The sequence below is a fragment of the Podarcis bocagei genome, assembly GCF_964188305.1.
Source record: "Podarcis bocagei genome assembly, chromosome: 1".
NCBI lineage: Eukaryota > Metazoa > Chordata > Lepidosauria > Squamata > Lacertidae > Podarcis > Podarcis bocagei.
In genome coordinates, this window is record NC_138125.1 from 134,303,748 (window position 1) to 134,327,200 (window position 23,453).

The window sequence follows — 23,453 nt, forward strand, 5'->3', positions numbered from 1 at the left end:
CCCCTCATCCATATGGCAGCCAGAACATTTCCATATAAATAATGTTCTGGATCCAAATAACTGCACAGTTGTTCTGCATACGCAAGAGATGTTTGGAAGTCTGATCAGAAGCCCCCCGCCCGCCATATTGCATAGCAAATCCTCCCATCAAATTAAGAAGAGTTTTCATTTTTCCATGGAAGCAAGAAGAGTTACCGTCGATTGAAGAATGGAGGCTGAAGTTAATGGACTATGCAGAATTAGATAAATTAACAGGAAGGATTCGAAACCGGCGAGACCAGAAATTCACGGAAGACTGGAGTAAATTTACGGACTATTTGAAAAGTAATTGTGAAGAACAGATGACGTTTGTAGGGTTGCAAGAAGTTTTGTGAGGAGTATTATTAGAAGCATTGTAAAAATGGACAAAGGGGAGGATGATTTGTTAAGAGATGTAAAGGCAATATAAAGTTAAGAAATGCAAAAGAAGTGGTTAAAACGGTGGATCATCAGAGGTGCTGATGGAAGACCAAAAAGATTGTATAAGTGATAAGTTTAGTGGTACATTTTATAATTTATATGTTAAAATTAATTTAAAAATAGTATAAAAAAACAAATTAAGAAGAGTTTGATAATCTGTTTGATTGTGACATGGAATGGCAGGGATGGGCTATCTGCCATTCCAGGAAGAAGTCAGACACTGCAGTGAACAAATGCAAGATTTTGCAGGCACCAAACTTTCCCAGACACAGGCTACATTTGAAGCCGAGCTGAAGACTAGAGCATGGTTTATGGCAACTAGGAGGCAGCTTGAGATACTAAAATATTACAAGGTTCTTCTGTTACTGAAGCAACTGAACTATCGGGAAGGAAACAAAAAGTTCAGAAGACAGTGAAACTGGAGGGCGGCAGAAGATCCATGAATTAGCAAGTACAAAAGCATTCACCATCAACAGAGGTATCCAATTCACAATTGTTATTTGGAGCCAGTAAAGTAAGAGGCCCTGAGTGCTCACTGGAAGGACAGATCCTGAAGCCGAGGCTCCAATACTTTGGCCACCTCATGACAAGAGAAGACTCCCTGGAAAAGACCCTATTGTTGGGAAAGATTGAGGGCACAAGAAGAAGGGGACGACAGAGGACGAGATGGTTGGATAGTGTTCTCGAAGCTACCAGCATGAGTTTGACCAAACTGCGGGAGGCAGTGGAAGACAGGAGTGCCTGGCGTGCTCTGGTCCATGGGGTCACGAAGAGTCAGACATGACTAAACGACTAAACAACAACAACAAAAAGTAAGAGGAGGCTTTCAGATGCAGCCACCCAATGCTGACTCAGGGGCATGTACTGACGATAACCTCTGCCTCCAGCCCTGTGATTCCTTCTTATTGGCATCTGTCTGTCTTGGGAGACAATTAAGGAGGGCACGTTTGGGGGTGAACTGCTTGAATGAGCAAGAATTAAGGGCTCCAGCCAAGGAGGTCTGGCATTTGTGTGCCATTCTGATGAAGTACATCTGATCTATGTTCTCTCCTCCTCATTGTCCCATGCACCAGGTTTAGAGGGCAGCCGGGCAGCCAGTTGGCTTCCTCCTTTGCAATGACTCACCAAGTCAAACACATCCTACCAGCCATACAGGCATGATGATTGCTGCCTGCCTAAGATTACAAAAATGAGGGTTTGTCAGGAAGCTGCCAGACCAGGAGGATACGTGGCTGGCAGAACATGACGCACATTGTGCAAATATGCACACACAATGCCCATGTAGATATATAGAAGCTTATTGAAAGCGCGTAGGCTTGCCTCCTACATAATCTGAAGACATTTCAAGTGGCGTCTGCAAGGGACATTTTTTTCATAAGTAGTGGGATTGCAAAATTGTTAAGAAATATTGGGAAATGATTTATAATGAAATGAAGAAGATGCTTAAAATAACTTTTGTTAAGAAACCAGAAGCTTTTCTATTAGGTATGACAGGAGTGAAAATACCAGGACCACAAAAAGACTTATTTAAGTATGCAACTACAGCTGCACGAATACAGCTAGCACAGCACTGGAAAGAAGAAGGTGTCCCAGCTAAAGAAGATTGGCAAGTTAAATTAATGGAAAATGCTGAAATGGCAAAATTGACATTGAAACTAAGAGGAAGAGATGACAACGAGTTGAAAGAAGTCTGGAAGGACTCTATTGCATATATACAGAAGCAAAGTACACAGGTTAATACATTAGCAAGATTCTAGAAATATCTGTAAGGAAATATGAATGGACAACAAGTAATTTTAATGATTTTTAAAAATTAAAATGGACATGTGGTATGATGATAAACCATGGAACCAGGGAAGGAACTAGGGGTAAGTCAACTTTTCTTTTTTCTTTTTCAATTTCTTGATTTTTTCTCTTTTTTATGTTCAATTATGAATATGTATTATTGATGCTATTGTTGATGTTATTTTTTCTTCTCTTTGTTTTTCTTTTCTTTGTTCTTTTTCTGTTTTATATTTGGAAAATTAATAAAATATTATAATAAAAAAACACACACAAGTGGAGTCTGCAATGGAAACAAAGAGGAACATTTTCCATTTGCGTTGACCCCTCTGCAGACGAGGGAATGACACCCTTAGGGATTCTGGAAATGCTTCTTTTCTTAATGGCCTGCTCAGAGCATAAAGCTGAGCACAGGGAAGTAGCAAAGGAAGGGAAAACATTTTAACATGATAAAGCAACTCATTACGAAGTTATTAGGCTGGAAGTGCAATACTGAAGCCCAGCTGAAGGCTAACCAGAGGAGGCCTTCTTCCCACGCTCAGTGAAACTGCAGGAAAACAAATTTCGGCTGACATTGGTCCAGGGTGGCCGCACTGTTGAGAACGTGCTGCCAAGGGCCAGAGAGAAGCAGCCGAAGAGCTACAAACACACAGCATCGAATGATGCACTCACTGTGCATGGCTGTCAGCAGAGTCGCCTGCATCCCCCATCACCATCAAGGTCTTCCTTCTCAGAGCTTCCTTCCTCTCGCAGCGCCCTTGGAGCAAGTTGTTTCGGATGACGCGGAAAAACAACTTTGTTCTCTCCTTCGTGGACACCTGTCCGGGTGGCAGGGCGATGGAGAAAGAAGATGGATATACAAAAGGACAGCTCAGAATGTTAAGAGTTGGCCCAGGTAAGATAAATGAGGGGCGATATGGGTTGGAGGGAGAAAGCTCCTTGGCTGATTTGGAAATGGGGAGGGGAGATGACGAGAGAGATATGTGTAATAGATGAGGAAGGGCTGTAGGAAAGGCGGGGAAGTAAGATTAAAGTGGAGTTCTTGGAGGGAACTGGGGGAAGGTAAAGATTTGTTTATGTAAATACAATAACCAGCAGAGGGCCTTCTGGCGGTTCCCTCACTGTGAGAAGCGAGGTTACAGGGAACCAGGCAGAGGGCCTTTTCGGTAGTGGCGCCTGCCCTGTGGAATGCCCCCCCCCCAAGAGATGTCAAGGAAATAAACAACTATCTGACTTTTAGAAGACATCTGACTGCAGCCCTGTTTAAGGAAGTTTTTTAATGTTTGATGTTTGATTGTGGTTTTAATATTCTGTTGGGAGTCGCCCAGAGTGGCTGGGGTATAAATAAATTATTATTAGTATTAGTATTATTACAAAATTATTACAAAAACTAAAAACCGCAAAATTATAAATGCAGCCCCAAACAGCAGTATTAACACTACACCCGAAAAGCTTTCATTCAGAAAGAAAACCATATTTGCCTGGTGCCAAAAGGACAATGAACCAGGTGTCAAGAGAATCTCTGTGAGGAGAGGACTCCACAAATGGGGTGCCACCATTGAGAAAGGCCCTCTCTTTCTGCTAGGCACCCACTTCGCCTTAGATCAGGGGTGGGGAAACCTCCAGCCCTGGAACCCCTATTCAGAGATTGGGGTGGCATGCAACAATATATTGTGGCTAAAATATCATCCTTTCATTTCCTAGGAAATAACTCTTTCTTAAGACAAATCAATCTGATGCATGCCAGAATGCACCAACAACCCAGTTAACTCAGCATTCCGTAGACTAAGCAATAGAAGTGAATGGGTCCATGACTAACCGGCACACAGTGCTCTATCACAGGGTGAGATTTCTTGTGAGGTTTGCAGAGTTGTCCGGTAAAGAAACAGACTTGGCAAATGTCAAAGTTCAGGCACTTCAGGCAACGATACCTGGCCAGACAAGAAATGAAAACCTAGTAAAGACCAGTAGAGATGGAGAGAGAAATGTAATTCAGTCTCCATTTACAGCAAATTTATTAAATCTGCCCTGACTGTCCAAATCAATATGAGAACCAGAATGCAGCCATCCTTCCAAATTCACACTTATTTGAATTTGTGGGGCAGTTCTCCAGCCAATGTTTACAAAAACGCACATATTACCGGGGGGCGGAGGGGGGAGGCGGGATGTGCATCAAAATGAAGATACTAGTGAAATTAATATTCAGGAATGTATTACACTAAGAGAAACTGCTTGGGGGAAATGTGCACATTTGTTAACACTATATACAGGAATATGTTTGTTAGGAGAAATCTGCACTAAAATGTTGAATAGTTTTCAGGAGGGATTAAAAAAAACAACCTGCAAATTGCTGCAGAAATGTGGAGAACTGAATTTAAGATTGGAAAAAAATGAGAAATAAAACGAGAAACTGACTTATCCTCCCATCCCTAGTGGGAGATTCACAGAAACGGCTCAATTCACTTGAGAGGAATATCCATGAGTAAATGAAACAAAAAACACCAAACGAGAATTTCCTATACCTCCACGAAACTAGATTCAGCCACCCTCAAAACTAGATTTTTTGTGCAATTAAGCGGCTGAATCTTTGAATAGCACTGGCCTAGTTATTATGATACAACACACCTTAGTCCAGTGATGGGAAAGCTCTTGCAGATGTTACATTTGACCTGGTGTTTGACCATTTCTGTTGCTGACAATCTGTAGCAGGTGGGGAGCCAGAGAAGGATGGCAGGTTCAGACTGCAGCCAAGCTAAGAACCTCTCTTCATCAACTGCAGAACCCAGAACCTGAAAGAGAACACTTAGCTCAAACAAGAACTTTGTCTCAGGCACAACATGTAGCACAAAGTCTGGCTTTTCATTGGAAAAGATCACTCTAAAAACTAACCCACAGGTTTTTTACGAGTCTGTGTTGAAATCTCATCTATAATTGCAAAAGAATCCAAATAAGACATACTTAAAGGTAAAGGGACCATTAGGTCCAGTCGTGACCGACTCTGGGGTTGCGGCGTTCATCTCGCTTTATTGGCTGAGGGAGCCGGCGTACAGCTTCCGGGTCATGTGGCCAGCATGACTAAGCCGCTTCTGGCGAACCAGAGTAGCGCACGGAAATGCCGTTTACCTTCCCGCCGGAGCGGTACCTATTTATCTACTTGCACTTTGACGTGCTTTCGAACTGCTAGGGTGGCAGGAACAGGGACCAAACAACGGGAGCTCACCCCGTTGCGGGGATTTGAATCGCTGACCTTCTGATCAGCAAGTCCTAGGCTCTGTGCTTTAACCCACAGCGCCACCCGCGTCCCTCAAGATATACTTAGAGACCCGTTAAAACCAATGCTCTTAGGTCTACTCTATGACTCAGTTGAATACAACTCTCTGGTTTTGGAGCTAATCTCTATCATGGCCAGGGCTGGCCCACCCATGAGGCAAAGTGAGGCGACTTCCTCAGGCGGCAGGATCCGCAGCAGTGGATCCCAATGTAGATCTTTACCCCAACCCCTCATTTCTGATGTAGATCTTCGCTCAGTACTTCTTCCTGGCCGGGAGGAGGCACCAGTTGTGTGATTCACCTCAGGTGCCAATGGCTGCTAAATCAGGCTGCCATTCTTGAAATGGAGAGGCTGCTCTCACTGAGGGTGGAGAAAGCAACTGAGAAAGAGCTGCAGTTCTTTCTGAAGACACAGCTCTCCTGCTGAACCAACAACTCTGCTCTGCTCTGCTCTAATAATAATAATAATAATAATAATAATAATAATAATAATAATAATAATTTATTATTTATACCCCGCCCATCTGGCTGGGTTTCCCCAGCCACTCTGGGCGGCTTCCAAAAGAATATTAAAATACTGTGATACATCAAACATTAAAAGCTTCCCTGAACAGGTGGCCGCATACACCACAGAATTCCGGCTGCTGGCACAGGACTTGACCTGGAACGACTCGGCTCTCCGGGACCAGTATCTCGAGGGGCTTTCAGATGAGGTACTGGACCAGCTGGCCACGATGGAACGCCCCACCACGCTAGACACCCTTATCCAATGGAGTCTACAGATTGACGATCGGCTAGAGGACCGGCGTCAGGCTCGGGACCGCCGGCACCTCCAGTTCTTGGCCCCAGTGTCTACCAGCAGCCCCACGGGCCCAGCTAAGTCATTGGAGGAACCTATGCAGCTTGGGGCAGTGCGGCCACGCCTCTCCCCCGCAGAGAAGTCGCGGCGTCGGGAGGGGAATCCTTGTCTCTATTGTGGCGGAAGCGGACACTATGCAAGGTCCTGTCCTGAGAAACGCCAGCCGCAGGGAAACCACCAAACCCCAGTAGCTGATGGCCCTGGCTACCTGGGGTCCCAAACAGCACAGAATGGGGCCGCACCAATTGAATTACAACACCTTATGGTTCCGGTACATCTATACCCTCCAGGAGGGCCATGGATTCTTACCCATGCGCTGGTGGATTCGGGCGCAACCCGCTCTTATATGGACGCTGCTTTTGCTGCCCAGCATCGGGTGCCACTGCGGAACAAGCCAGAACCGGTGCAGGTGGAGGCAATCGACGGACGGCCCCTGCGTTCGGGTGCCGTCACTCAGGAGACCCAGCCCCTGGTCCTGTGCCTCCAGCAGCACCGTGAGATGCGAACTCTGGATATTGCCTCCATGCCCCGGTTCCCCCTCGTGCTTGGGATGGACTGGCTGGAGGCTCACAATGTGCGGATTGACTGGGTCAAACGGACTGTACACTTCCCAGACCCCAGTTCTCCTGCTGAGACTGAGATGCTAGCAGCCGCGCCCACTGAGGAGGTTGCTGCAACGCTCCCCGCGGAATACCGGGACTATCACGACGTGTTTGAGGAACGGGGGGCAGACCAGCTGCCGCCGCATCGGTCCTTTGACTGTGGCATAGACCTCCAGCCCGGAGCGCCTCTACCGGTGAGTCGCTTATACTCGTTAACAGAGCCAGAGCGCGAGGCTTTACAGGACTTCTTGCGCAAGAACCTGGAGCGTGGGTTCATTAGGCCTTCTACCTCGCCCACTGCTGCGCCAGTGCTCTTTGTTAAAAAGAAATGTGGGGAGCTCCGCCTTTGCCATGATTACCGGGCCCTGAACAAAATCACCATCCCGGACCGGTACCCTTTGCCCCTTATTTCGGAGTTACTGGAGCGGGTGCAAGGGGCGCAGGTGTTCACCAAGCTAGACCTCCGGGGTGCCTATAATTTGATTCGGATCCGCGCCGGGGATGAGTGGAAGACCGCATTTGGGACCCGGTACGGACAGTTCGAATACCTGGTTATGCCCTTTGGTTTGTGCAACGCGCCTGCTGTGTTCCAACGGTACATCAACCACGTGTTCCAGGACTTGCTAGACAAGTACGTGGTGGTGTACTTGGATGACATTCTGGTTTACTCCCGTGACCCGGCGTGCCACGAAGGCCATGTCCGGACCGTGCTGCAGCGCTTGCGCGAGCATCGTCTGTATGCAAAGCTCAGCAAGTGCGAGTTTCATCAGCGGTCAGTGGACTTCCTGGGTCACCGACTCTCACCAGGTGGGGTGCAGATGGATCCTGGAAAGGTGGCAGCGGTTCGAGAATGGGCGGCACCTCGGAACCGCAAGGACCTACAGCGTTTCCTGGGGTTCGCCAACTATTACCGAACCTTCATTGCGGACTATGCTCACCGCACCACCCCGTTGACCCGACTACTGCGCCCCAAGACGCCGTTTTCCTGGGACAAAGAGGCGGAGGAGGCGTTTCAAGGGTTGAAGGCCTGTTTCCAGAGAGCGCCAATCTTGCAACATCCGGATCCTTCTCGACCCTTTGTGGTAGAGACTGACGCCTCCAGTACGGCTCTCGGTGCCGTCTTGTCTCAGCAGCACGGACCGGAAGCGCCACTTTTACCCTGCGCCTTCTATTCCCGCCAGCTCCTCCCAGCGGAGCGTAACTATACTGTGTGGGAGCGGGAACTACTGGCCATCAAGGTAGCCTTTGAGGTCTGGCGCCACCATCTTGAGGGGGCACGACATCCGGTGGAGGTGAGAACCGACCACCGGAACCTGGAGTACCTCCAGACCACCCGCAAGCTGAACCAAAGACAGATCCGGTGGGCGTTGTTCTTTTCCCGGTTCCAGTTTCGGATCCGCTACATCCCTAGCTCTCAGAATCAGAAGGCGGATGCCCTGTCCCGGAAACCTGAAGACAACGCAGACACGGTACAGCAAGCAGAACCCACCACGATTCTATCTCCGGCTGCATTCCTGGCCACCCAGGAGGCGCAGCCACTGCAGGTTCGGGTGCGGGAACAGCAGCGGGGCGACGCTTGGGCCCAGGATCGTCTCCGGGAGCTGGCTGAAGGGTCCAGTCCACAATATCCGGGGCTGGTCCTGCATCAGGGCCTGCTGCTGCACCACGGTCGTCTGTACGTCCCGCCAGGGCCACTACGACTGGAGGTTCTCCGGATGGCCCATGATGCCCCAGCAGCGGGGCACTTTGGACGGTATCGGACCACCCATTTGGTCAGTCGGGAGTTTTGGTGGCCCCGCCTGAAGGCTGACGTGGCTCGCTACGTTGCTGGTTGTGATGTCTGCCGTCGCGCCAAGGGTCCTACCGGGCGACCCCCCGGCCTACTTCAGCCATTGCCAGTCCCACCGCGCCCTTGGCACACGGTTTCGTTGGACTTTGTAGTGGACTTACCCTCGTCTCGTGGCTGTACCTGCCTTCTGGTTTTCTCCGACCATTTCACCAAGATGGTACACTACGCTCCTTGTCCATCTGTACCCACAGCCAAGGAAACTGCGCAGCTGTACCTTCAGCATGTCTTCCGCCTGCATGGACTACCTGAGCGCGTGGTGTCCAACCGGGGCGTTCAGTTCACATCCCGGTTCTGGCGAGCATTACACCAGACCCTCGGGACAGAGGTCTGCCTCTCGTCAGCCTACCACCCACAGACCGATGGCCAGACGGAACGGGCGAACGCGGTGCTAGAGCAGTACCTCCGGTGTTACTGCAGCTACCAGCAGGATGACTGGGTCGACCACCTGGCATTGGCGGAATTCGCCTATAACAACGCGGTGAATGCGTCCACCCAGCAGACCCCGTTCCAGGCCAGCTATGGTTATCATCCATGGCTGTTTCCAGAGGTGCTGCCGGCATCCGCGGTCCCGGCAGTGACGGAGTGGCTTCAAGAGCTCCAGTCCCAGCAACAGCTTTTGGTGGAGCAACTGCACCAGGCCAAGGAAGCGTACAAAGCCCAGGCCGACCGCCACCGCCAGGTGGGGCCGGAACTTCGCGTCGGTGACCTGGTTTGGCTCTCCACTCGCCATCTCCACCCCTCTCGACCTTCGCGGAAGTTGGACGCCCGCTTCACCGGCCCGTTCCCTATCGTGGACCAAGTCTCTCCTGTGGCATTCCGTCTCCGGTTACCCGCAACCCTGAAGGTTCACCCGGTCTTCCACAGGTCCCTTTTGAGTCCTGTGGCCCCACCCGATGAGTTCCACCCGAACCGTCCCCAACCGCAGCCAGTGTTGGTTCGAGGAGAGCCTGAGTACGAGGTGGAACGCATCCTGGACTCCCGATACCGCAGGGGAAAGCTACAGTATCTCATTGACTGGAAGGGGTACGGACCGGAGGACCGTTCCTGGGAACCAGCGGCCAACGTCCACGCACCTGCCTGCCTCCGAGAGTTCCATGCGACGTACCCCGGCAAGCCGGGTCCGGACCCTCGGTTGAGGGGGGGGCCTGGGAGGGGGGATGGTGTGATGGCCTGGGATTCCGATTCGGAGGATGAAACAGAGGAATCCCAGCCTGCACAGGAGTCCCCGCCTCCAGGGCCAGCTGAACTGGGGCAAGGCCTAGAGGCTGAAGAGCCTGCACCTGTGGCAGTGCAGCAGGAGCTGGCCCCAGGTGAAGTCCTCCTGGCCCCAGAGGGGCCTGATGACTCTGGCCACAGGTGAGCCTCCTCCAGGGCCCAGTAACCCTTCGGCCTCTCCTGATCTGCAGAGGCTTAGGGCAGAGAGGCGAAGGGAACTAGTTGCCCCCAGGAGGAGTGCTCGCCTTAAGGCCAGAGTAGGCGGGGCTCCTGGGGGTCGGGACCGCCCCTGACCTTAGAAGAGGATAAAAGCCCAGTCATCCCGGCCCTAGGTTGCGGGAGCAACGTCGTTGTTGGCTTCGGACCTTCCGGTGATCCTGATCCTTGCTCGGCCTCCTGTTCCTGACTATCCGGTACTCCCGTTCCCTGCTCGGCTTCCTGTTCCTGACTATCCAGTACTCCTGTTCCCTGCTCGGCCTCCTGTTCCCGACCATCCGGTGTTCCTGTTACCTGCTCAGCCTCCTGTTCCAGCGTTCCTGTTCCCCGCCCGTCTCTCTGCATCGGACCTCGCCCCGCTTCGTGTGGACTCTGCTACACTCACGGTACCTTACCCCCGGGACCAGCACAGCAAGCCTGCTTCTCCCCCCCCACCATCCCCACAACCTCCAGATCAGGTCGGGGAATAGCGGGATGGCAGCGCTCCGCCATCCCGCTATTCCACGACCTGATCTGGAGGCTGGGGGTGGGAGAAGCAAGCCTGCTTCTCCCCCCCACCAGCCCCACAACCTCCAGGCTTCAGGAGAGCCCCACCGCCAGCCCCACAAGCTCGGGGGACAGCGGGAGAGGTGCAGCGCGCCCTTCCCGCTGTCCCCCGACTTGGTTAGAAGGCTGGGGGGGGAGCCTGCTCCTCCCCGTCGCCAGCCCCGCAAACTCGGGAGACAGTGGGAGAGGCGCAGCGCGCCATTCCCGCTGTCCCCCGACTTGGTTAGAAGGCTGGCGGGGGGAGAAGCCTGCTCCTCCCCGTCGCCAGCCCCGCAAACTCGGGAGACAGCGGCAGGGGCGCAGCGGGCCCTTCCTGCTGTCCCCCGACTTGGTTAGAAGGCTGGCCCAGCCCCGCAAACTCGGGGGACAGCGGGAGAGGCGCAGCGCGCCATCCCGCTGTCTCCCGACATGGTTTGGAGGCTGGCGGAAGGCTTCCTCCTCCCCCAGCCCCGCAAGCTCCCAGAGTGATGCCAAAGCTGCACGCAGCTTCGGCATGGCTCTGGGTCCCGTTCTGGGGGAGGGGGAAGCTCGGGCTTCCCCGCCCCAGCCCCGCGCCTGGCGGGGGGGGGATAAATTTTTTTTGCCTTTATTTCCCCCCCCCAAAATCTAGGTGCGTCCTATGGACCGGTGCGTCCAATAGTCCGAAAAATACGGTATATATGACCCAAGCTACATTTGATACTGTATTTTAACTTACCCCACTGAAACAACTCTTCACTGCAATTTCCACGTTAGACAGGTTACGGCGTTCTCCCACGACTGCCAGGATCTGCAAAACACATTGTCACCATAAACCCTCAGCAAAAGACCACCGCCATCAAACAGAATGAGAAGAGGCTATATAAAAATAAAGGGAAGTGAAAAGGGCATTTCTGCCCTGACAAAAGATGATGGGTTTTATTTAAGGTGTCACACCTGAAACTTTAACTCTGTGCATGTATGTTGGCATGTCAGTGCGTTGTCATGACCTAGGGCTCTGGCTGCCTGTCATGAGAGGAAGAGGCTAAGGATTGAGAGGGCATATTAGACTGGGATTTAGCTTCAAAACGAGCCTTTAAGAGCCCTTCCTCTTCAGGAGTTTTGGCACCAAGGGAGCCCATGGTGACAGTGCCTCCCTCTTATCCAAGCATCCTTGGAATCTGATGTTTGTCCTTTCTTGACTAGCTGATTCATTCCTCCTTATTGTCTCACCCTCTCTGATCTGCACATCTCATTTTTCCTATCTGATGACACTCAGCTCTATCTGCTGATGGATGGCCACACCGACTCGGCCCCGGACACACGGACCAGATGCTTGGAAACTGTGGCTGGATGGTTTCATGGGAGCCGATTGAAACTAAATCCTTCGAAGACAGAGGTCCTCTGGCTGGGTCGGGATGGTATGGGGATGAGGGACCAACTCCCTTCTCTTGCGGGGGCCCAATTAGTGCCATTGCTTTCCTTTAAGAGTTTGGGTGTAATTCTTGATGCCTCCCTTTCCATGGAGGCGCAGGTTACAGCAACAGCCAAGGTGACATTTTTCCACCTTTGCAGTATCAAGCAGTTGGTCCCTTGCCTTTCCCGCCCCGACCTGGCAACAGTGATCCTTGCGACGGTCACCTCCAGGCTTGACTACTGTAATTCGCTCTACGCGGGGCTGCCCTTGAAGCTGTCCCAGAAACTCCAGCGGGTGTAGAATGCTGCAGCGAGGCTCCTCACGGGGTCTCTGCCATGGGAGCATATTCACCCAGTGCTTTTCAAGCTGCACTGGCTCCCGGTGGAGTACAGAGTCAGATTTAAGGTGCTGGTTTTGACCTTTAAATCCCTTCACGGCCTAGGACCCTCGTACCTACAGGACTGCCTCTCCCGGTATGCCCCACGGAGGACCTTAAGGTCCATAAATAGCAACCCCCTAGAGGTCCCGGGCCCTAAGGAAGTTAGATTAGCCTCAACTAGAGCCAGGGCCTTTTCAACACTGGCTCCAGCCTGATGGAACGCTCTGTCTCATGAGACCAGGACCCTGCAGGATCTGATTTCTTTCCGCAGGGCCTATAAGACAGAGTTGTTCCGCCTGGCCTTTGGCTTGGAGTCAATTTGGTTCCCTTCCCCTTTTTCTTTTTTCCTTTCTCCTCCTGTGATGAGGCTGCATTTTAATGTTTCAGTGTCGTATTTTAATCTTGTTTTTTAAGTTGTATTCATTCAACTTGCTTTTATTATTGGTTGTGAGCCACCCTGAGCCTGGCCTTGGCTGGGGAGGGTGGGGTATAAATAAAATTTATTATTATTATTATTATTATTATTATTATTATTATTATTATTATCTCTCAGTATTCTAGGAGACTCTGAAGTGAACAAACAAGGATGCTCTGGGAATAGCCGTCAATCAGATATCCATGTTAGGGCCATGTAGTTTTTCTCACCGGTCTGCTTCAGGAGATTCACCACTTCTCCATTTCCATGTTGCACAGTAGCTGAATTACCTGGAGTAAGTCTGTTAGCAGATTCCTCACACCGTTTCGAGAAATATGAGTCCGGCTGGCGCTCCTTCCTGCACAGGTTGCGTAAAGCTGAAAGAGACCTGCCAGCACCAGAGAATACCAGTCAGAATTCCTGAAGAGTCAAGAGAGTTATTTCCTAGCCTGCGTTCTTCAGGTCAGGTATTGGGAGCTGAATGCATGAGACACAATCGTGAACCTGGGTCTCCTCAGTCCTAACCCAACACTCTAACCCAGGCATCCCCAAACTTGGCCTTCCAGGTGCTTTGGGACTACAGTTCCCATCATCCCTGACCACTGGTCCTGTTAGCTAGGGTACGTTTCCGAGCACAATTCAAAGTGCTGGTGTTGACCTTTAAAGCCCTAAACGGCCTCGGTCCAGTATACCTGAAGGAGCGTCTCCACCCCCATCGTTATGCCCGGACACTGAGATCCAGCGCCAAGGGCCTTCTGGCGGTTCCCTCATTGCGAGAAGCAAAGCTATGGGGAACCAGGCAGAGGGCCTTCTCGGTAGTGGCGCCCACCCTGTGGAACACCCTCCCTTCAGATGTCAAAACGATAAACATTCAGACATTCAGACATTCAGAAGACATCTTAAGGCAGCCCTGTTCAGGGGGGAAGTTTTTAATGTATGATATTTTAGTGTTTTTTGGTTTCTATGGAAGCTGCCCAAAGTGGCTGGGGAAACCCAGCCAGATGGGCGGGGTACAAATAATAAATTATTATTATTATTATTATTATTATTATTATTATTATTATTATTATTATTATTGGAGTTGTAGTCCCAAAACATCTGGAGGGCCGAGTTTGGGGATGCCTGCTCTAGCCACTATAACACCCTGGTGCAGTGACATGGCATGATTTTGTCTCTCTGCCATTTCCTTACTATACTCAGCCTTTGCCTCCAGGAACAGTAATTTTGGGTAATAATGGCACCCTGAGTAAGGTCAAAACTTGGCACCCCAATGGATCTTCTCAATTATGGATCTTCTCAATTTTGCACCCCCTCAGCTCAGCATCCCATGTGGGGGAACCACTTCCAGCGCCCTAAATCCAGCACTGCTTGCCTCTACTGATGCAAAAAGGGAAACTGAGAGGTGTAAAGGAAAAGAGAAACGGCATTTATTTCTGCTATTCTCTTTGGGCGGGCAGTTCACTTTTCACGTTTTCGTCTGTGCTTAGCAAGACTTGATTGCTTACTGTGCAAAAAAGCGTATATGTTTGTCAGCACTCTGAGCCTGACTTGTTGCGGAGAATAAATACAGAAGAGCAATACTGCTTACCTCTATATTTGGTAAGCAGGCCATCCCCTGAGAGAGCGATTAGAGCAGCTGCAGCTGATCGGGGCTGGATAAAGCCCACCCCATTCCTACAATGTAAGAAAAAGGGGCATGAAGCAAGAGGAACATCAACAGCTGCTACATGAGTGTGAAGTTGTGGGTGAACATATCAGACAACACAGCGATTCTTCAAACAGCTCTTGTTTATTCACAGGCCAGAACAGAACTGAACTGAAGCGTTCAGCCAGCCTGCTTATATAGAGCTCCACCACAACGCAACAGTAACAACTTTCTAAAACTATCCAATCACTGTACGTCACTTCCGATCCCTTATTTGCATAACTATCTACAGTATCCCCCTGCTGGCCCAGGGTGAGAACTTCAGTACATAACAATGAGCTATCTCCCAACTTTGGAATTTGAAGTCCCTTTTCCTGACCAAAAAAGGGAGAAAGCGCCAGGAATCTGAAGCCCTCTAAATGTAGTTTGTTTTATTTAATTGTATGCTGCCTTTCCACAATGAGCTGTACTCAAGATGATTTACGACAAAATACAAGAGGTGTGGGTGTCCTGTAAGTCAATGTACAAAACGAGACAAAATCATGTGGGAGAAAAACCCACAATTAAGGAAACACAGACCCCCCCCCCAGTGCTGCAACTTCTGTGTCTTTATGACGCTGAGCTACCAGTACCTCCTCCTTTAAGTAGGTGATAGTGTTACCTGGCATCAGGAAACCAGGTGTGCAATGTCCCCCCCCCCCCGCCAATCTCTGCTAGGCACAGGTTGCCCACCTTAGGTCTAGAGCAGTGGTTCCCAACCTTTTTTTGGTTATGCCCCACCTAAGCACCTCTAAAATCCTGGTCCCCCCCAGTGACATATACAGTGGTATCTCGGGTTACAGACACTTTAGGTTACAGACACTTCAGGTTACAGACTCCGCTAACCCAGAAATAGTACCTCAGGTTAAGAACTTTGCTTCAGGATGAGAACAGAAATTGCATGGCGGCGGCGCAGTGGCAGCAGGAGGCCCCATTAGCTAAAGTGATGCTTCAGGTTAAGAACGGACCTCCAGAACAAATTAAGTTCTTAACCTGAGGTACCCCTGTAATTCTTATTATTCAAAAAGTGAACTCCCATTCACGTGGAAGAAGCTAAAAGGCCATTAAAAGTAAAGGGACCTCTAACCATTAGGTCCAGTCGCGGACAACTCTGGGGTTCCGGCGCTCATCTCGCTCTACTGGCCAAGGGAGCCGGCATACAGCTTCCAGGTCATGTGGCCAGCATGACTAAGCTGCTTCTGGCAAACCAGAGCAGCACATGGAAACGCCGTTTACCTTCCCGCCGGAGCAGTACCTATTTATCTACTTGCACTTTGACGTGCTTTCAAACTGCTAGGTTGGCAGGAGCAGGGACCGAGCAATGGGAGCTCACCCCATCACGGGGATTCGAACCACTGACCTTCTGATTGGCAAGCCCTAGGCTCTGTGGTTTAAGCCACAGCGCCACCCACGTCCCATTAAGGCCATTAACTTGGTCCAACTCATTCTTGAATTGCCCCCCTTAAAAATCAAATTGCCCCCCTGTGGGGGGGGGTGCCCCACACTGGGAACCACGTGTCTAGAGCCCATTACTGAGGCCATGATACCATAACCTGCAACCTGAAAACAAACCAGTATGTGTAGGCAGAGATACATGCCATGCCAAATCACCTCTAGGGACATTTTCTGCACCTGTCGATCTGAAAATTGGCCCTAGTTTGGAATTTCCATATACAGTGGTACCTCTGGTTACGTACTTAATTCATTCCGGAGGTCTGTTCTTAACCTGAAGCACCACTTTAGCTAATGGGGCCTCCTGCTGCTGCTGCGCCACCGCTGCACAATTTCTGTTCTCATCCTGAAGCAAAGTTCTTAACCTGAGGTAATATTTCTGGGTTAGCAGAGTCTGTAACCTGAAGCGTATGTAACCCAAGGTACACTGTATATTTATATCTAGAACCATGGATTAAAAAAAACAAATGAACCAGGCATTTTTGCATCAAAATGTGAAGCTGCCATAAATCTGCCATGAGACACTGGTTGCCTCTGTGTTGTCACCTGTCATACGCAGAGGTCAGGAGGCTCAGAGTTAATTCAGCTGCCTTTGGCTCCACCTGGCCTGGCTTCTCTAATCTGGTTCTCTTAAACAGCTCCTTTAGCAGTCGCATGAGTTGCTCCACGGAGAGAGGCTTCTGCTTCTCCGCCCGGCATTTGTGGTTTGGCAGGATTTGCTGAATCGAAGAGACGTCAGTCAACTTGACTGAAAAATAAAGCAACAAATTAATTCCGAAGTCCCACCAGCTCCGAACGAAGAAATTGTCATTCATTATTTCAGCTTCTCACGCTGCCTCCTCCAAGACCTCCTCCAAGTTAACTCAGATTTTGTAACTCTTAGTGACTGTGTTCAGACATCACAATAAACCAGGGTTTTCACAATGGCGGGAATGAGTGTAGGCTTTTGCATTTCCGGTCCTCTTCTGGCACAGCTGTGAGGATGAGTCTGGAAGCTTTCATCCTCCTTTTTTCCATTAATTACAGCTTGTCATGTCACCTGAATTCAGACAAACTGTGATTAATGTTAACTGTGGTTTGCTTGAAACAAGCTAACTTCAAGCACTGGTTTATGAAGCTGGTTTGATTATCAAACAATGGTTAAGATTATCCACAGTTTACAATTTGGACAATATGCGAAACTGTGGTTAATCCAAAACCGAAGTGAAAGTTTCTTATCTCCGGTTGGGAGCTTCGATGGTGTTTCATTTCTTTAGGTGTCCTTCCTACCTGTTTATCCAGATGAAAACATAATATGCTGAACCCTGGAGACCCTTAAGTGCCATGCATTGCAGGTTCAACACTGCATTCAACTCAGCTCCTACCATGAGCCAACAGTGTGACGCGGCAGCTAAAAAAGCCAATGCAATTCTGGGCTGCATCAATAGGAGTATGGCGTCTAGATCAAGGGAAGTAATAGTGCCACTGTATTCTGCTCTGGTCAGACCTCACCTGGAGTACTGTGTCCAGTTTTGGGCACCACAGTTCAAGAAGGACACTGACAAACTGGAACGTGTCCAGAGGAGGGCAACCAAAATGGTCAAAGGCCTGGAAACGATGCCTTATGAGGAACGGCTAAGGGAGCTGGGCATGTTTAGCCTGGAGAAGAGGAGGTTAAGGGGTGATATGATAGCCATGTTCAAATATATAAAAGGATGTCACATAGAGGAGGGAGAAAGGTTGTTTTCTGCTGCTCCAGAGAAGCGGACACGGAGCAATGGATCCAAACTACAAGAAAGAAGATTCCACCTAAACATTAGGAAGAACTTCCTGACAGTAAGAGCTGTTCGACAGTGGAATTTGCTGCCGACTTCCGGGTTGGCGTGAACAGCTAATGGCGGATTCCCTCCGAGCTCCGGAGGGAATCGGCTCTGCTGGGGACGGGTCTTGCCGCGACGGCGACGCGGGGACCCTCAAAAACCTCAGGCGCGGATGCCTGAGGACCTGGTGACTCGGTGGGCACCTTAAGCGCCCTCCCTGACCCATGAAGAGCCTTTTTAAAGGCTGCGGAGAGGGTACGGAGAGTGGCATGGTGCTGGGAGTAGACCGCTACCCCAGCGGAGCGGAGCCGTGTGCCATGGCTGAAGAGCGCTGACTTTCTTCCTCAAATTTGGACCCAAAAAAGAAGCAACCCGTGAGTAGATTGGAACCTGGACTTTAAAATATTGATCCGTAAATTTGGCACGACCAGGGGATGCGTTAAAGGGAAGTCCGCACCCCCCTCTCCTGCAGACGATTTAAAGCAACGGCAGGTAAACTAAGTTGGAGAGCCTACCCTTTTGGGGTGAGTTTAAAAAGACAGTAACTTTCACGATTGGATGAAAGAAGTGTGGAGCTGGAGTGTAAGAGTGGTGTTTTAGAACTTTTTCTTTTGCCGTTTGTAATCCCCCCTCCCGGGCCCGGGAGAGTCCTGTTTCTCAGCCTGTTGAAGAAGAAAGGAGTTTGACAGCTGTCAAAAGCTGTCAAACGGGTGACTTAAAGTGAAAGAGTTTGCTACCCAAGATCTCTCTGGACTAAAATCGATATAAATTAACCAAAGTGTTTGGATACAAAGAAATAAATCAAGAGGAAAAGGATTGTTGGGAAAAGATTATTGTAACTAGATTCCCCCTAGGGGGAAGTCTGAGACATTACAATGGCTGTGGATGGAAACTTACTAGCTGAGCTAGAAAAAACATTCTATCTTGTGGGAATTCTACAAGAGCAGAGTCTTGCTATGAATAAACAACTTATGACCTTGACTGCTGGAACAAGCAGCTCTGCTGAAAGTATGGAGGACTTGAGTGAGAAAAAATCTGCAGCCGAGCGGAAAGAGATAAAGCAAGAAGGAAATGAGACTAAACAAGTACAGGAGAAAGTACAGATGGAAGGTACAAATCAGAAGCCCATACAAATGGATTATAAACAAGAAGACCCTTGGATTATGTGGAGTATAAATCTGCAAAAGATCCGTAAGATGAAGGAGAAGGCCCCTGGAATACTGGGAATCCAAGAATTTAAAAGAAAGAAGAAATATGACTGGGGCCTTCATCTTTATTTTCATTCTGACTCTTATCTTCATTTCTATTCTGATTTGGAATATGAAGGATTGGTGGAAATTTTGCAGCAGTTGGTTTCAAGTGCTTTTGTGGGAAGAAAATCTGGCCTGACTGGGATAGAACTCCTTCGAGATCCGAAGACCAACATGAAGGATTACCAACAAAACCGGCGGAGAGGAACTGAAAGAGATTTGAAGGCCTCGGACGTGAGGAACCCAGGCTAAGAACTGTTATTTTGGACCTGTATTTGGGAAGGGACGGAAACCGGGGATGGGAGGAGGGGAAAACAGAATTTTAAAAAAACACTTATGATTTTGGGTTTAGTTAATATGTTTTATGTTTTATAAAAAATGGGAAATCGGTGGAAGAGACTTTCGAGTCCAACTTAGGAAAGAACTTAATTTTTTCACAAAAGATGTAATATTAAAATGGTAAGAAGACAAAATAATAATTTGCTGATATAACTATGGGAAGTGGGATGCAGGAAGTGGGGTGGGGGGAAGTCAACGACCAAGGTTAAGAAAGTAAGATATCTGAAATTGTACGTGTTCTTGTCTTTGTCTTTTATGTGTGTGTTGTGTTGTTATAAAAATTTGAAAAACCAATAAAAATTTTATAAAAAAAAAAAGACAGTGGAATTTGCTGCCAAGGAGTGTGGTGGGGTCTCCTTCTTTGGAGGTCTTTAAGCAGAGGCTTGACAACCATATGTCAGGAGTGCTCTGATGGTGTTTCCTGCTTGGCAGGGGTTGGACTCGATGGCCCTTGTGGTCTCTTCCAACTCTATGATTCTATGATTCTATGATTCTACCAAGTGGCACAGGAGGCCGGACTATTACACTTACGTTGGCATAGGCTTTGCACAGCACGGAGCTTCAGGGCAGTTCTGTAGACAGAATTCTCAATGGTATTCAGAGCCTCTGTGAAGAGAACGCAGAACATCAGGTAATCAGAGGCAGATTCAACCGGATACATTTGGAAATACATGGTTCCCCTTTATTGCATTCACTAACTTCTCTGTAGAAGGTATACGACCTCTGAGCTCTTAGTCATGGCTTCTTCTTGAGAGACTCGCTAGCCTGAAGATGTTTGTTGACCTATTTTGTACCTCATGCTATTATTAGGACTCTCCCCCCCCATGTGCATTCCTACGTAGGTACTGATGTTGACCTGAAATGCCGTTCACTTTCTGTTTATTATGTTCCTTCCTTTTTCTTATGTACTTTCATCACATTGTTGTTATCCTAACTCTATGAATACAGTGGTACCTCAGGTTAAGAACTTAATTCATTCTGGAGGTCTGTTCTTAACCTGAAACTGTTCTTAACCTGAAGCACCACTTTAGCTAATGGGGCCTCCTGCTGCTGCCGCTGCACAATTAGCTAATGGGGCCTCCTGCTGCTGACGCACCGCTGAAGCATGATTTTTGTTCTCATCCTGAAGCAAAGTTCTTAACCTGAAGCACTATTTCTGGGTTAGGGGAGTCTGTAACCTGAAGCGTATGTAACCTGAGGTGTCTGTAACCCAAGGTACTACCGTAGACAGATTTGAAACAAGAAGGGGGTGTGTGTGAACTGTTTGAAGGAAGGAACAGTCAGGGAAATGAAAGGATTCTAAACTTTTCATAGGGACATTGTTGGCATCTGTCTGTCTCAGGAGACAACGGAGAATGCCTCTGGGGGTGAAGTCAAACCGCTGCATTAGTAGCACCAAAGTGACCTCCCTGGGGTGAACACCTGAGCAGTGTGTATGGAGGTTTTGTGACAAGACTCGCTGATGTGGTTCAAAGGAAAGCAGAGCAATACGTTGGGCACCAGCTTGGCTGCAGGAGTTGCCGGAATGAGGTGTACAAGGCTGCACCCAAATAGCTACAACCACAGGACTCCCCAGTTTACTGCCTTTATTTACCGTATTTTTCGCTCTATAACACACAGTTTTTTCCTCCTAGAAAGTAAGGGGAAATGTCTGTGTGTGTTATGGAGCGAATGCCTACGGATGGCAGGGGAATCCGCTGCAGTTGTGAGCAGTCCGTGGCTCTCTTTGAAACTGCAAAGCGGGTGTAAGCGGCTCCTGTCAGCGAGCCTAGCTGGGGAGGAGGGAGAGAAGCAGAGCGGGGTTGGCTGCTTTAAAACAACCCCGTGCTCTCTGTCTCTCTCTCCTCTCCACTGAGCTGCTAAGTAGCAGCAAAGCTTTTCAGCCAGCCTAGCCGAGGAGGGAGAGAAGCAGAGCGGGGTTGGCTGCTTTAAAACAACCCCGTGCTCTCTGTCCCTGCCTGCAGTTTTTTGCTGTCCGATTTTGGATTAGCCACTGTAGGGGCTGTTTGTGTGTGCTTGAGCTATCGTTCTCCTCCTCCTGCTTCCTGTTCACTCTCACAGCGCCCCAGCGCTCTCCTGCGACTTTAGGATTGATACTCTGTGTGTGTGTCTCTCTGTGTGTGAGGCATCGTTCTCCTCTTGCTTCCCGTTCACTCCCCCAGCGCCCCTGCGACTTTAGGGCGACTTTAGCATGGATCCACATGGATCCTCAGGATTTTTGCATTGGGCTACCCCAAACTCACCGTCAGATCACATGTCTGTGGCCACAGCATGAACCACAAAAATCATACATCCACTGTTTTGTTTAGAATATTTTTTTCTTGTTTTCCTCCTCTAAAAACTATGTGCGTGTTATGGTCTGGTGCGTGTTATAGAGCGAAAAATACGGTACTTATTTGGGGCAGCGTGTTGCATCACGTGCTCTTTCCCCAGTGAATACCCACCAGTTGGTATTTGTTGGGGCCCCAGTTGGGCAGAAGCTTCACACTTCACCCTCAAATCTGTGAGCCCCAACTCTTGCCTTCTTCCTCAGTTATCAGGAACTCTGAGGCCTGCCTGTCAATAGCCCTGTCTCCCTCCCCCCCCCACTTCTTTCTCCAGATGTTTTTTGCCCAGTTTACCCAGCAGCTGTAAGCCCTGATATTGCATCCACGCTGCCCACCCAGGGGGCAGCCTCTCAAGTAAGTGCATGTACACACTTGTGCGTGTGTGTGTGTGTGTGTGTGTAACAGAGAAAGAGACAGGCAGACCGAAACAGAGACAGAGGATTCAGCTATACAGCTGCAAATGCATCATTTTAAGTACATTTTAAGGCATTATTCAAATGTGACACTAGATGGCGATGGTGAGCTTATGGCAAATTCAATATATTTTTCATAACGTTTTTGAAAAGGCATTTTCACAGCGTTTTTTTATATGTGTCTGGATTCCACCAGAGACACAAAGTGAGTGAATGGTTGTGTACAGATTATAGCTTGGACATGTGCCACAGGAAATGCGTATCCCAAAGGCAGGAGGGTGTGTGTATGTGTGCGCATGAGGGCACTTTTTTCCGGGTGGGCCCATTGCCCGAATTAGCATAAGAGCCCCTCTGCTTTAAAAGCAAACCAAACGTTCAGACAAAGATCCAGTTCCATTTGTAACAGGAGGCCAACGCATGAGATAACTGAGAACTTGTTGAGGCGCACAAGGAACCTTTTAATATTTACCTTGTTGGTCCAAATCCATCTTATTCAACTTGGAGACAGGAAAACGGTGGTGTCCCTGTAAGTAAATGAGCTATGATAGAAAGTTGCAGCTTTCAAGCAGCCGCAAGAATATACACAAGCAGCACAACACAAGCTAGGGCACAGAATGATCAACCTAGATTGAACTAGATCTCAAACTCGTGTCCTGGAAGACCAAACAGCAAAAGCGAGAACCAGCACAGTGTTAAGTAATGATCAGTAATACCTCTTATTTATTATAGGTCCAATAATAATACTAAGGTATAATGTCTCCACAACAAATTTAATAATTTACCGTATTTTTTGCTCTATAAGACGCACCAGACCACAAGACGCACCTAGTTTTTGGAGGAGGAAAACAAGAAAAAAATATTCTGAATCTCAGAAGCCAGAACAGCGAGAGGGATCGCTGTGCAGTGAAAGCAGCAATCCCTCTTGCTGTTCTGGCTTCTGGGATAGCTGCGTAGCCTGCATTCGCTCCATAAGACGCACACACATTTCCCCTTACTTTTTAGGAGGGAAAAAGTGAGTCTTATAGAGCCAAAAATACGGTAATTTTAAGCACTCCCAGAATTGAAGAAATGCGTGGAACTATACAGCCGGTCATACTAGTGAACTGAAACGTGTTCAAAATGCTTGCCGATGGGACCTTTAAAACGTCAACACTGATTAAAGAAAAGGCAGTCAAAATAAACTATATAGGCAAAGCAATGCTCATCCACGGTTCTGAATGCA

General features: G+C 48.9%; 1 protein-coding gene across 1 annotated transcript in view; it reads right to left on the minus strand.

Annotated features, from left to right (window-relative positions):
- DYTN (dystrotelin) overlaps nt 1–22,739 on the minus strand; it is a 47,556-nt gene extending 24,817 nt beyond the window's left edge. Inside the window, exons 1-9 of the mRNA XM_081169243.1 lie at nt 22,701–22,739; nt 20,023–20,097; nt 16,650–16,851; nt 14,556–14,641; nt 13,258–13,355; nt 11,496–11,567; nt 4,867–5,030; nt 4,061–4,172; nt 2,914–3,059 (exon numbers count right to left, since the gene is read on the minus strand). Of these exons, the coding sequence (XP_081025369.1) occupies nt 2,914–3,059; nt 4,061–4,172; nt 4,867–5,030; nt 11,496–11,567; nt 13,258–13,355; nt 14,556–14,641; nt 16,650–16,851; nt 20,023–20,097; nt 22,701–22,719 (974 nt within the window). The 5' untranslated portion in view covers nt 22,720–22,739. The remainder of the gene's footprint in view (nt 1–2,913; nt 3,060–4,060; nt 4,173–4,866; nt 5,031–11,495; nt 11,568–13,257; nt 13,356–14,555; nt 14,642–16,649; nt 16,852–20,022; nt 20,098–22,700) is intronic.
- Nucleotides 22,740–23,453: the final 714 nt, after the last annotated feature.